Source organism: Megalobrama amblycephala, linkage group LG17, assembly GCF_018812025.1.
Source record: "Megalobrama amblycephala isolate DHTTF-2021 linkage group LG17, ASM1881202v1, whole genome shotgun sequence".
Taxonomy (NCBI): Eukaryota; Metazoa; Chordata; class Actinopteri; order Cypriniformes; family Xenocyprididae; genus Megalobrama; species Megalobrama amblycephala.
The window spans coordinates 30988956-31004604 of NC_063060.1; the positions used below are offsets into that span (position 1 = coordinate 30988956).

The window sequence follows — 15649 nt, forward strand, 5'->3', positions numbered from 1 at the left end:
TGGTTTGATTTAGTTTGTGATGGTTTGAGTGTATGTCACGCAACTGTGTTGAGGCTTTTTGGACATTTGTTGAACAGGACAGTGTGTAATTGTGTTAATCTGAGTTTTCTGAATGGGGATGGTGTGGTAGCTAGAGAAACAATGAGACACAGTTAAGCTCATGCAATGGCAAACAAACGCGCTGCCTTGGGCCAGTGCACAATGAAGCTCTCTCTCTCTCAATCCCTTTCATTCTCTCACTATCCCTTTCTGACTTTTCCTCCCTTATTTTCTCTCACTGACACTGTTTAAGCACACAATAGGTTTTCTGTGTGTAAAGGGACAGATGTGAGCAAATTAAGAAATTGAATTTTAGTTTGTGTAACATGACACCTGATGTCCCACAGGTTCTTATGCTGGCAGTACACAGTTGTTTCACATATGCCTTATGGAAGTAAATTCTCTCACGTTCTGCCTTTATAGAAGAAGGAAATTATTGTTTTAACCTTAGGATACAGTTAAAGTGCAACTTATATGGCTGCTGTTCATTTGGCATTTAGCCACATTCTTTAAAATGGCAGCTGATCTTAATATATGGAGCATAGGCGCATGATCAGATTTGTCTAGGTCTGAACATCTGCCCACATTTACATGTTGTAAGCCTCCATATGAGTGCATGACCACTCTGAGTGTACCAGAAATTGGACATTGATTTGAAGATATGAATTGTTATCTATGACCTTTACATATGTTATGTTAATAGATGTGGGATTCAAAAATAGGCCATTCACTTTTTATTGCAGGAGTATCTAGGGCAAGATGTATACAGAGTATATACTGTACATGCCCTTTTAGCTGCATTACTTTTTAGTTGAGAAGGTCCAGGCCTGCTTTGTTTGGACTAATTGCCCTTCAATTTTTTTTTCTACAGTAGGATGGACTTCAGTTTACGTGAGGCCTTCACAGATGGAGCATCTAAGGCAACCCAAGACAGCCTGTTGAAGAGGGATTTTGTGGCCGGGTTGGAGGCACAGACCTTTGATGATAAAGTGGGCGAGACAGTTGGGAAGACAGAGTATCGCCCCCTTCTGGATGGGATGGATGGGAAAAGGGAAGGTATGTCCTATTGAATAAGACACTCTTTCATAAATGAAACTTGTCTCACTTTTATGCCATTAAATTAGAGATGCACCGATCGACCGGCCAGGGATCAAAATCGGACGATTTTCCACATGATCGGTCAGTCTCACATCTTTCTGATTCCAAGCCGTTCCATTTTGTTACCAGCAATAATGTCAGCTGAGCGTTCTTGCTCTCTTCTGAATTTCTTCTGAAGTGACACACACCCGGCTGCTCTCTCTCACTCATCTCATTCGCTAATAAAGTGCTTGTATTGCGCATAATTTTAGTAATTCTGACAGGTTTTGTGCTCACACCAAAAGCGTGCGCACTACTGATCTATATTAGTGGAGCGCACAAGCCGCTTCTCATTCTGAAACAGCTTGTAAGTCAATAGTACCAAAATGAGTGGCTTACTGTGCTTAAATGGTCAAATACATACACAATTATGTTTTAGTGAGTATTCAGTTAAACGTAGTCAGTTTTGGAATGTTAAATTGTTGAGAAAGAGAACGCGTGTTGTCTAACAGTATATTGGGTCCATGCATAACTCTTAAAGTGACAGCAGCCTAATATTCCTGCTGCTCTCTGTCATGTTAATCAAAGAACTAGAGACAAAGAAAAACACTTTCTGCTCTTGACTGAATAAGTTTTATAACTTTAATTGTAAGCATTAATCTGTATTTAATATTTACAATGAAGACTATCCAGTGTTATTTTACATTTAATTACTTTAATTTCTGTAATATTTTCTTACCTTAATAAAAACCTAATTAACCTGAAAAACTTTTCATAGTTTTTCAGTTTCATAGTTTCATAGAAAAGTTTCATAGTTCTCTTTATTCTATTGCATTTATTTGAGCTGTTTGCAATTTGTTCTTATTTTATTGCTGACTTTTTACTTGTGTGTTTTTTTTTTGTTTGTTTTTTTCATTAAAATAAAACCGTGTTGTTCTTAGAAAGAAAATCGGATTGGTATCGGCAGATCCCTAACAAAAATAATGGAAAATCGGAGTCGGCCAAGAAAATTGCAATTGGTGCATCTCTACATTCAATTCAAACAAAATGTTTTAATGGAACACATAAGGATATTTATTAAATGTCTAGGCTTCCAAATGGATAAAAAAAAAACATAAAAATAGTCCATATTACTTGTGACATTTACACATTTTATAATGTTGAATAATCAAAAATTGAATTTACCTTGGCATAGTTGAACAACAAGAGTTCAGTACATGGAAATGACATACAGTGAGTCTCAAACACCATTGTTTCCTCATTCTTGTGTAAATCTCATTTGTTTAAAAGACCTCCAAAGAACAGGCGAATCTCAACATAACACCGACTGTTACGTAACAGTCGGGATCATTAATATGTACGCCCCCAATATTTGCATATGCCAGCTCATGTTCAAGGCATTAGACAAGGGCAGCCAGTATTAACGTCTGGATCTGTGCACAGCTGAATCATCAGACTAGGTAAGCAAGCAAGGACAATAGCGAAAAATGGCAGATGGAGCGATAATAACTGATATGATCCATGATATCATGATATTTTTAGTGATATTTGTGAATTGTCTTTCTAAACGTTTCATTAGCATGTTGCTAATGTACTGTTAAATGTGGTTAAAGTTACCATCGTTTCTTACTGTATTCACGGATACAAGAGACGTCACTATTTTCATTTTTAAACACTTGCAGTCTGTATAATTCATAAACACAACTTCATTCTTTATAAATCTTTCCAACAGTGTGTAATGTTAGCTTTAGCCACAAAGCACAGCCTCAAACTCATTCAGAATCAAATGTAAACATCCAAATAAATACTATACTCACATGATCCGATGCATGCATGCAGTATGCATGACGAACATCTTGTAAAGATCCATTTGAGTTTCAAGTAATATTGCAAAAATGTATAAAACAAAACATCCTCTGTAGCACCTTTAAGCAGCATAATGGTTTTAAACATTGATAATGATAAGGAATGTTTTTTAAGCAGCAAATCAGCATGATTTCTGAAGGATCATGTGACACTGAAGATTAGTGTAATGATGCTGAAAATTCATCACACTTTGCCATCACAGGAATTTTAAAATATATTAATATAAAAGATATTATATTAAAATTGTAATAATATTTCATAATATTACTGTATTTTTGACCAAATAACTTTTGAACATTAGCACATAATAAACTTTTGAACATTAGCACATTTATTTGCTGCTTATTTTTTTCTTTTTGTTGGATGCAGATATGTTGGATATATTGTGTAGTGCAATGCAACATCAGGAACAGCCTTTTATTTTACTGTCTTCCTTCTGCATTAGATTGTAATCTGATGTATCTAATCTGAAGTAGATGCTTTTTGTTGATGTTTATTTGTGTATTTCTTATCTCTATCTGCCACAACATATAATGGCCAGTGGCAGAAGCACATTTTATTCCTTTACTTTAGTTTCACATCCTGTTCAAGTTGGTTTTGTGAGGAAATACACATTGATATTCTGTGGTATTTTCAGGTTGCTTTTGTGTTTGTTTGTCTAGGACATACGCTTGATCATGGTTGGCAACATCTCTGATCTAAGAATTTCCCCTAAGATTTTTTTTTTCGCCTTGCCTACTGCCTAAACCGTGCTATCTTCTGCCAAGAAGCATCTCGAGTGAACTCTAGGTTCAGTTAGGCGGACAGCCTTCCTCTTGGGTTACAACCATCACCACTATTTATTCTCAAATGCTTTTATTATTTACTGCGGCACATTTTCACAGTTTAATCACCTGTTGTGCATGATGGCGCTAATAGTGTCTAGACTACTGAATAGATACATTAAAATCCGTTATTGTTGTTTAACACTGGTGCTTTTTGTGAAGTTAGTCATTCATAAATCATATGAAAGTGTTGTGTTGTTTTCTGCATGTAGGAGAATATACAGAAGTGTTGACCTTTATGATCTTGACAGAATGCTTAGACATCAATACAGCAGGATGCACACTCAAGAAGAGCAAGGTATACTGTACGCATATGTGTGCAGCACTGAGCTCTATGTGGATGCTGATATCAGCAGATCTGTCGGATACTTTTAATAGCTTCGTTTCAAAGATCCATATGATATTAAATTTCTGCCTCCATTAAGAGAGAGAAATGTCCATGTATTTGATGCTGCTGTAAAGATTAGCACTCTCGTTATAGTAAGGCTGTTGCATATCACAGTTAGCGTATCGCAAAAGCATGTTTTTCTATGATGGCTTCTCATCAGATCATTGTATGACTTGCTGGAACTTAAATTTCAGTGAGAAATAGTTACTAAGCAAGTTGTCAGTACTGACAAAACATTATGGCTAGCAAGCAGGCAATATATTTTTTCCTGCCACGCTTTTTCCACTGAAAAGGTTGTGTGAAATAATGAAGCTTTTTTTATTGACAAAGTAATAAAGATTTATGGAAATTGTAAGTTGTCTGTTGACAAGCGCTTAGAGTCTCATTTCCAAAGAACAAAGTACAAGTAAAGATGATTAATCAATAACTATGATGGCTATTACAGGCTGTGCAACTACTTGGAAAGATAATTATATTACACTTGCAGACCATTATCATGTTTTTTTTTTTTTTTTTTTTTTTTTTTATGAACATTTTAAATCATCTATAAACTGATGAAATAATTGGATTTTGGTAAAATGCTCTCCTAATTTGCAAAGCTCTACTCTCATATGACCTTTTTTTTTTATTTTAATGGATGACTGTTGAAGACATCAAGGGCATCTGCATTCTAATGTGTGTTGGGAATCTTTTTTTTTTTTCATATGTTTTAACTGTAATTATGCAGTATAACATACAATTGTCAGTTTAATATTTTTTAACATACTGCTATGATAAATTTGACTTGAGTTACCATTACATTGTTTTTTTGCAAAATATATGCTGCAAACAGTGATCATTTCTAAAAGGATTTTAGGTTTGAGATATGTGGGAACGTTGATGTACTGTAGGAAGACTTGTCAGTAGTCGTAGTTCTATTTTTAAATGGCATACTGTACATTTTCAACAAAATATCCAAACTACTTTACTTGCATATAATGTCCGCTGTTAAGCATATTATCACTAGATTTAATATGATTTGTATTTAAAGGATAGTTCACCCAACAATGAAAATTCTGTCATCATTTACTCACCCTCAAGCTATTCCAAACCTGTATGAAATTATTTCTTCTGCTGAACACAAAAGAAAATATTTTTAAGAATATGGGTAACCAAACAGTTGATAGGCCCCACTGACTTCCATAGTATGGGAGAAAAGTCAATGGGGCCCATCAATTTTTTGGTTACCGGCATTCTTCAAAATATCTTCTTTTGTTAATTTCTTCTTTAATAAGTTGAATAGTTTTAAAAAATATTTCTGTAAAATTGTCATATGTTGTACTATTTTTACACAAAACAAATGGGCAAAATCATTTCTATGAGAACAAATTGTTTTGATAAAAAAAATTAAGAAATGCAGAAAATTGTGTAGTATATCTGTCATTTTTGCGTGCTTTTATAACCATATTGCATCTCAGAGGTTCTTTGTCTGTTCTACAGCACTGGTTTATGATGTTATGTAACCGATTCTGTGCTGAATGGGATGTCTGCTGCACCCCCCCTTTTTTTTAACTGCAAAAGGAGGCTCTCTACCACAGCATGACTTGGCAGTCTGTACCTCAAGTGCCTCATGTCTGGGACAAAAGTGTCTATTTTTAGTTCCTCTTCAATTTTTTGGCTTTTAACTGAAGCTTGTTTTCAGGTTCATATGCTTCTTTGTGAGGCTAATGCCCCTGCTCCGGTTTAGTTTAGTTCACCATCAGCATCTCAAAACCTAAAGAAGATTGAAAATGTGCTACTTGAGGCATAAACACACAAATAACCTTGAAGACCCATTGGGGACGATCCCCCTCTACTTTATCAACATGCAACACAAAGTCCTGGTGGAAAGATTCCCAGTGCATCCTTGATAATATAACAGCGTGACTCACAGTGACATATATACCGGTCCTATTCCACAAAGAGGATAATTGCATGGAGCTGGTACAGCCCAGCCCTGTGGGAGCATGATCATTAATCCTGGGCTGGTATCTGAGCTAATGCTGGTTCAGTGCTGGCTCCTCGTGTCAGTCAGTCTTGATGCTGACAGAATGCGCTGCCTAGGGAACATAAAGCAGCCTCAGCTGGTTGTGTAACTACGGTAACAGGCCTGCAGTTCCAGCCTGTCCCATTGTCTCAGCATCACTGATCTCCATTTGCCCTTCTCATAATGTGTAAATATCAGAATGGATGGGAGCAGGCCTATTTTCAGGGATGCCCCTCCCCACTGCCGACAGGGGACATATTAAATTAGACAGTCGATCAGATTTCATGAAAGTTACTTGTTTACAGGACCTAATAAATGTCACTAAATCACTTAGTTACTAATGAAGAGTAAGTGTTCATCTCACTGTAAAGCAGTTACACAACTCTTTTCCACAGATGGGTCATTCTAAGATGAGTTCGGCATTTCAAAATTACAATATAAAATCATTATTAAAACATTTATTGGTATGTTTTCAATTCATCCATTCAAAATTAGATAAAAAAAACAAACATTTAATATAATAAATTTCAACAAATCATGAAAAATAACTTATGGAATATGCTGACAATTGCACTACATCAATTTAAATTTACAGACCTTTTAGGACAAAAAATTTGGTTAATAATGCCATTTGGTTATTAGTAAGGTGCATTACAGTTCTTTTAAGTTTTCAGTTTCTGAAGAGTCAGTAACCTGGCTTTTACTCAACAGATCATGTTTTAAAAAATAGTCAGGAAGAGGTTTTATATCTTGAGAGGATTTGGAAAGTCTGATTATAGCTCTTTTTCGCACTGTAAAAATTGCCAGGAATTTACAGGATTAAAGAGTATTATTTTACAATAAATTACTGTAGTCAGAAATTTACAGTGAAATTAATGCATGCTGGCCGGGCCATTTTCTTATGAATTACTGATAATGAACAGCAAAATCATACTTGCATCACAGTAATTTACTGCTCTAGTTTAACTGTGAATTCACATGATAAAGTTGTCTTTAACCATGCCAAGAAATTATATTTTTTACCACTGTACTTGTTATGAAGTCACCATAATGGTGATTAGTGTTCCATTTGTTTGGGATCTTGGACCTTGTATATTCACTTTCAGATTTCTGATCTAGCCAAGTCAGAAGTGTGACAAATGAAAACATTTGTTAAAACAATGACAAGCTATAATATAAATTAAGCTAATTGGCTGATTTTAAGTTAGTCAACTATTCTTAGCTTGAATATGATGATTTAGTGTTATTTTAGTAGTGTAGTGTTATTCATAACTGTTGAGATTTATCTTTGAATGGTGAAATTACAAATGTACTGTAGTACCTTTAAGTGTAGATCAAAGGTTTTTAGCATTTTTCTTACTCCGATTGTATTATTTAATGAATTACCTAGCTTTTAAAAAGTTTGCAATATTTCCTGCACAAATAGCTTGTTCTTTCGTTTTAAGATTATACACTAATAGAGTCAATTTGTTTGCTTTCTCTTTTGTCAGGGTCTGGGTTTATGTCTGCAGGCCAGACTGGAGGCCAACGTCAGGACCCTCAGGGAGAGATTCGTCCCAGCCCTCCTGGACAATATGTCTATAATAAGAATGACTTTCAATCAGGTGTGATCATTGCATATGTCAGGCTTGAGAATTGAATGAAGCAGTTCAACAAAAATTCCAATTATGTACTAGATATTAGTCCAAATCTTTCTAATTCCAGGTCCAACATCAATGATTGGAATGCCTGTGCAATTGGGAAACCAGCAGATGGGATCTACGGTGAAGGATAACAGCATGGACTCTTTGCTGGGTAACCACTGCAGTGTTTAATCTTGTTGACTTCAGATCGTGGGTTCGATTCAGTTCATTTCCTCAGGCTCTGTTAAGTTTTAATGCGATACTGCTCTGCTGCTCTATGCTTCAGGGTTCTCTCAGCCTGGGATGAATATTGGTATGAATATGAATGTTGGCATGGCCCCTTTCCAGAGCTCCAAACCCCCCAGCATGGTTGAACCTCAGAAGACCTCACCCTTGTTTGCCAATGAACCACCCAAACCATCCCAGATAACTGCTAATCCAAGTGAATCAAGCCCTCGTAACAGCCAGGAAAATTCTGCAGGTAAAGTCTATCACCACTTAAGGCACCTCAGTGCAGGCTAGAACAGGTAAGACAGACTTTAAACCCAGATATTAAGATTCTGATTGATTATTATGTCGCAGAATGTCTCTATGATCTCAGCTCTCATGTCATTCCACTCTGTCTGGTCAAGGCATGGATGCCTCATAAATACTTTGTCATAACAGAATTGCTTCATACTTTTCATGGTCTTCAAGTTACCTCTGATATGAGACATATAGTGATGTCAACTGTGACATTGAATGCCATGAGTATACCTTGAAAAACAGCCATGTTTTTAGTCAGTGACTTGACTAAATATCTTGCATACTGTAATGTCAATTCCAAATAATTTGTTCTTTTTACATGACTGATCATCACAGCCAATGATCATTATTCCATGTTGGTACTTTGGATACCCCTCAGACTGGCCCATTTTAATCTTCAAGTGTGCATTACGGTGGAGGGCATTTTAAATATTTATCCTTGGCCTCTCTGTAATATTATTTTTTGAACGTGATGGCCGTGAAACTTGGAGAGAAATGTGTCTTCTGGCTCAGAGCCAGTTTAGAAAGCCATTTCACATTTTAGACTGCATATATGAAATATAGATTACTGCCACTCACACTTCCTCCAAGAGATTTATAACCATTAGATCAATGAAGAAGACTGGGTTAGTGATCATATTATGTAAAATATAAAAACACAATTTGTGTGGGTCTAGAAATGAATTTATTTCTTCATCTTGATATGCCTTGATGCCTGGACTATATTCCTAATAATCATAATCCATATTCAATTAGTAGTAGATTTTCTTTCCTTTTAAATGTAATTCGTTTTGATGTTATCAACCATTGTGTGTTCAGTGTCTGTCTTGTTTTTGATTTTGGTTCATTTCAGTAACCTTTATTGTCCTCAGTGCTGGGATTTGTACTGGGTATTCCATGTCATGTGACTCTTCTCTGTGGCTTTTCTTTGAGTCAGTCTCTATGTGACTTGCCTCTGTTGTTATCCCTGCCTGTTATTTATCCATGAGTTCATTTGCCCATTTGCACTTTCACTTGATGTGCTCTCAAGTGAGCACATCATAGTCTCAGCACATTCTCTCTTAGCCACTGTTGAAACTATCACACCCATTTAACTGCTCTGTGCAGCAAGTATGTGCATGATACCCTCAGATCTGTTATCTTATAATAAGTTCCTATTTAGGAAACAGTAGTGATAGGCCTTTATCAGTATGTAACATACAGATATACAAGAATTGAAAAGCCATTTTGTTTCCTATAGAGATGTTTAATTTATCTGCCAGCTTTGAATGTTAATTCATTACTGGGTAATTTCCACTGGGTTTTGTTTTGTTCTGTTCTGCTTAAATTAAATTAAATTAAATTACAATCAGTCATACTTCAAACTTAAATTCTGAAGTTTAAAACCTAAGTTGATAATAAGTTGCTATGTAGGGAATTCAACAAATGTCCAATTATAATGTCAAGCATGAACATGCTTGTTGTTGTTGTAGTCCCTGTAAGTAACTTGCTAGCAACTTAGCACAGGTGTACACAGTACAAGTTCTGTCAGTCAAGAGCCCACAAGGTTCAATTTTCTGCAGAGTTTAGCTCCAAACTTTATCAAACTTATATGTCTATAACTGTCTAGTAATCCTGAAGATCTTGATTAGCTTGTTCAGGCGTGTTTGGACCTCGATGGCCACAGTTGAGAACCCCTCAAGTCGTACAGAATGCTCATGGTCCATGACACGTCTGTACAACCTAGGAAGTTCTGAGGGACAATACATGTTTTACATCAATTTTTGCACTATTTTTAGCATTTGAAAACATAGAGTCAAGTGAGGACTGCATATGCTTCATAAACACAGAATTTTAGGATTGGGAGCTTAAAATGTGCTAGTCATAATATTTCACATAATGCAAGATGGACCATATGAGCATCAGCAGTTTCCACACGATGGTGAGCATGCATATTTAGCTTGTGAAACAAAATGTGAGTAATGTTCTCCTCAAGTAATGTTACCCACAGATCTTTTAATTATAAATAACTATTCTAAAAGCCCATTGGAAATTCCTAAGGGAACTAATGCTAATGCTAATTATCTTCTGAATTTAGGACTACATATTGAATGACTCTATTCATTGTGAAATTGTGAATAGTGAATTTTGTCTGTCCTCATATCACCTCCTGGTGTAACGCACCATATGATGCAAGTGATCAGTGGTTCATAGGTAGCTGATCTAATGTCTCTTTGAACTCTTATTAGCTGTTATGAGTTGGAGATGCACAAACTTTGTTGTCCGATCATTTGTATGGTAGTCAGTGACACTTCCTCTTCCTCTCTGTACACAAAGAAGTTTGTGGAAGCCCTTGGACAGGTGAGGAAATGCTCTCAACGGAGCAGTCCCATGCTTCCAACAAGGCAGAACAGAGCTGCACTGATGCCTTGGGTTCCCAGAGTCAAGATGCAGCGTCTGGCGAGGAAAAGTCCATTAAGGAAGGAACTGAGATGCAGCAGAAGCGGAAAAAAAAGAAACGCAAGAACAGGGAAGAAATGTATGACCTTCTGGACAGTCTTGGTTCCCCTGACTCAGAAGAGACTCCTTCTGAAAGCTCCAACCATGACTGCCCCTCACCTCCCAGTAGGGATGAAGAGATTTGGGAAAGCGAGTTCCAGGAGAAAGGGGGAGGACGCATCAAGGCCAGGAAAAGTAAGAGCAGGAAGAAGCTTCCAGAAGAATGGAGTGCTCCCTCAACCGTAATGGACATGGACTTTAACAGCCCTAATTTGGGAGATTCTAAGCCCCAGTACACTGCTAGCATAGATCAGGGAAGTGCACCGCCCTCACTCACACCTGAACCTTTGCACCTCACGGACACCCATGCATGCAGACCACAACCGACTGGGCAGGAAAACACCTCCTTATTCTCAAATTACCCTAACTCCACTGCGAATCCCATATATGACTCAACACTCAAGATTGACAGGGATATGCTTCATATGGATAAATCTAAAATTGATATTAATAAGACTAACCTAGAATTGCCTGGTATTCACCGTTCAGATCAGTTACCCGTGGACTCAAAGACTGACTCTACTCACCCAACTGATCCCAATCAGAAGTCAACCCTTGCCCTCAGTCCAACTCAGACTGTTATGTTCCTTGACTCCGTGCTGCAGACACAGACCCCAGATGCAAGCCCCCCATCCCAGAGCACTCCTGTGAAAACCCCCATCTCTCACACCACCGCCCCAGAGACTGCTCCCAATCTGACCCTTACCCCACTGTCCATCGGCACAGACATCCCTGGCTCTCAGAGTGCACCAGCTGTTAGTCACTGCACCCCAACAATTCCCCCCAGCACTGCAGTGAGCTTAAACTCCGAAGCTACGCCTTTCATCCCATCAATCACAGAGCAGCAGGAGCCACCGCTGGCACAGCCCCCCCTACTGGAAGGTTGGTGATAATGAAGACTGTATGGAGATGATTTACATAATGCATGGCTCAATGAAGTGGGCCCTCCTCTGCTTAGCTATCTCTGTAGCAGAAAAAAAAAACTGTAGCAGGACACTAAGTATTCCATGCTTTTCTTTTTCTTTCTTTCTTTCTTTCTTTCTTTCTTTCTTTCTTTCTTTCTTTCTTTCTTTCTTTCTTTCTTTCTTTCTTTCTTTCTTTCTTTCTTTCTTTCTTTGTGTCAGTCCTCTATAGCTTGGACCTCTGCTGCATGTAATCCATTCTTATAGTAAAGATTTTTAACATTTCAATGCAGTCATAACACACTGATCGCTATGCATCGCCAACTAACTGTTACTCTTTAGTTTACCATCACCTGGAATTCAATACAATTTCTCTTGGTCACAGCATCCCTCAAAATGCACATGTCTTGTAGATGTGTGTCAACCAGTCTGTCTATGTGGGATTTTACATTTGCTAATCGTTCTGTGGGTGAAAATCTTTCTGTATGTCACTCCTTGTGATCTTATGCTACATGACTCTTTATTCTGCTTTTTATTCTTGTTCAAAACTGTCAATCCAATGTTTATGAGATTAAGAGGTCTGTCTGCCAATTCACCTGCTACACATAGATTTTGAAATCTTTAGATTTAGTTCTTCCATACCCATAACCTTTCATTTTTAGCTAAAAAACTCAAGTTGCAAGTATGTGTTAATGATGTTCTTTTCTTCTTCTTTTCATGTTCATCACTATTTGGACAACACTGGACATCAACCAGGTAAGAAAACTCATTATCTTACTGTTAAGTGTGGGTACAGCCCTTATCAGTGTAGTAGATCCGTATCCTTTTAACTTAATGTGAAAGAACATTTCCGTTTTCTTGTTAAAACCTTTATATGGGTGTTATCCAGCATTCTCAGTAATCTCTAACATTGAAAATGAAAAGTTGGACTGATTTAGATTGGTTCGAATGAAATAAGCTTTTGACTTAATGTGAAAGAAATTTTCCATTTACTAAATTGTTTGCTTAATCAAATAATAGTTGATTCAAGCACATAATAGTTAAGAACAGTTATTTTTAGTTGGTGGTATTTATAGGTTGAATTCATACTCCCCTTTGTGGCTTTCTCTGTCTTTCATCTTTCTCATACACACATCTCCTATCTCTCCCATCCTCTTGCAACAGCTCATGTAAAATTGATGGCTCTGCCGTTCACCATTATATAAGACTTATAGAGTTGTTCTTTTTATAGCAAGCGATTAGGGTGTGTTCAGAGGCGTTTGAGAGGTGCTGGGATATTGAGGGATACTGAGTACTGGGCGGTAGCTTTGGATTAAATGCTAACGCAGAGATCCCTGATGACGTCTTGAATGACTTAATGAGCCAGAACATTCATCAAGCTAAAGTCACAAGAGCAAAAGCAAAATTTGATGGAATGCTTTTGCATGTAATGCCACTTCCTGCTGAGGAGAAATGTATTGGTTTATTTCCTGTCTGCTGTGAGCAAATGTGATATTTTTTGCTCTTCTTCTTTATGAGTTATGCATTATTAATATTTGCTAATGCATTCAAAAATAATGTGGTCACTTTTTAGCTAGACATTGGCGTGTTGAAGTTTTTGACACAGACACTTCTCTGGATTTCAGTCTTTTAATGCAGAAATAGGAGATGGCCCTTTATTCCCTCCCTTTACTCGCATCAGTCTTCTCGTCCTTTCTTGCCCTTGCTTACTCACTTCCTCTCCCTCCCCTCGAGTGGTTCCGACCACACAGGACCCTAATATCAGCAGCTGCATTGACGGGGAGACTGTTGCTATGGATATGGGAGGCGGTTTCCTTGGTGATGCAGCGAATAGGACCTGCCAAAGAACAAGCTAGGGTGTAACTGTAGGATATGTTCCAGAAATAGAAACTCTGTGACATCCCGATTACTCAATGAGCATGCATGTTCTACCCCACGCTGAATGTGTTAAATGCATTTCTGATGCTGTGTTTTTATTACTGAAAAGAACATTGGGATATTTGTAATGATTGTGTACTAGCATAAAATTGCATAAAATTTGTCCAAAAGCTCTATTTATAGTCATCATGAAACTCTTCTGAACATGAAAAGAGGATAATATAATATAATATAATATAATATAATATAATATAATATAATATAATATAATATAATATAATATAATATATAACAGTGACAACAAAAAGGATTATATCAACAAACATTATTTATTTTAATCATAAACTATAGTAAATAGATAAAAAGGACAACAATTCCTGAGAGAATGTATTCTAAAAAATGCTGGGTTAAAAACAATCCAAGTTGGGCTGAAAATGGACAAACCGAGCGATTGGGTTGGGTTTAACCCAACGGTTGTGTTAAATGTTTGCCTGCTGGATAGTTTTATTTAACTCAAGTGTTGTTTAAAACATTACTGTATTGCTTAAAATGAACCCAAAAATGTTAGAAATTACCATTTATTAATACGTTTAATGAATAATAATTAAATCTGCTGTCCGTAAGATTTGCCTCTTAGTCGCCATCTCTGTTTGAAACCTGCAATTGCAGTTATATGCGGAATTATTATCTTTACGTGCATTGTGCATCAGCACGGCTCCTCAGCGCGGATGAATCTAATGTTTGCTGTCAGTCACCATACCGGTGTGGATACTGTACTTCAGAATCACAGATTGTAGTCTTGAAGTATGACCAAAGTAGGACTTTTCACCGGAAAATGTCATCTGAACATCTTCCACTTTTGTTCTCACCAACTGAGGGAAAAATCATTAGGCCTACAATAAATTACACTGCCAATGGTGATTAAATCTAACGATCGCTTAGCTCATATCGCATCAAATTATTATTACTGTTATACTTTGTTCTCAAATTATTAATGTTAACAACATAAGCATTGCATGACTGTGTATTTAGCATTGTAAACCTTTTGAGTTTGTATTACTCATGCATGTTAATTGCTCCTAACTTGAAATATTAAGTTAGCTAACTCATACATTTTGATAGCAATTAACATAAAATATTTAGTTAATTAACTTTTTTAATTTGAGTTCTTGCATCAAATGAGTTATTTACTTCACTGTAAACCCTAAAAACATACAAAAAATGCCAACTTGCTGATTTGCTAACATGTTAACAATAGCATGGTATGACACTTACTGAATGAGTACAGCAACTTAAAACATGTAACTTACCTGCTCTCATACCAAGCCGCATGCACTACTTGTCACCATGATAACTCTCCAAAAACCCACATTAACAGAAACTCTTCTAAATTAGCATAACAAAACATTAATCACTACTAAATCTCCCTTACCATTAATCTTGCACAAAAAACATTATATAACGCTTAATTTTAGCATTTACTCTCCTTTTTGAGTGCCATGGGCAAAGCATGCTGGGAAATAGAAATCCCAGTCCAGTTTCAGTTAAACTGAAGTTTGTCTAAATTAAAAGAAATTAGTTCATACAACTCAAAACAATGAAACAGTACAGTTTACTTGAAATATGTCAGTGCTGTGAACTCAAAAGAAAAAGAAAGTTCTAAATACTCATAGCAGTTAATTTAACTGAACTAATTTGTTCAATTTTTATAAGTTTGTCCTACTCAAATCAATTAAGTATTTTGAGCATTAGGGTTTGCAGTGAGTGTGTATTGCTTATCTGTAGATTTCAATTTTTGTAGCCACTCCGCAGTCCGAAGTCTTTTGCTTTTTGACCACGGCTGAATCTGAGTTGTCACTGAAGATTGTCATTTGGACCTTTCTGGATTACAATCCGTCATCAAAATTATAAGTTTAATTATTGCAGCTGCTGTGAGAAAAGGCTATAAATGATCCGCTACCAGCAGCATCCTACAGTGGGTACGG

The 15649-nt window shown here is 36.7% G+C and overlaps 1 protein-coding gene across 10 annotated transcripts in view; it reads left to right on the plus strand.

The window, feature by feature from the left end:
* The window catches only part of map4l (microtubule associated protein 4 like), a 43959-nt gene that overhangs the window by 8429 nt on the left and 19881 nt on the right, over positions 1–15649 (plus strand). For 8 of the 10 annotated variants that reach the window (XM_048163307.1, XM_048163309.1, XM_048163311.1 and 5 more), the window contains exons 2-6: positions 911–1095; positions 7690–7803; positions 7904–7993; positions 8108–8302; positions 10663–11766. In XM_048163307.1, the coding sequence (XP_048019264.1) occupies positions 915–1095; positions 7690–7803; positions 7904–7993; positions 8108–8302; positions 10663–11766 (1684 nt within the window). In that variant the 5' untranslated portion in view covers positions 911–914. The remainder of the gene's footprint in view (positions 1–910; positions 1096–7689; positions 7804–7903; positions 7994–8107; positions 8303–10662; positions 11767–15649) is intronic. The other 2 variants (XM_048163308.1, XM_048163317.1) reach the window with 2 other exon arrangements.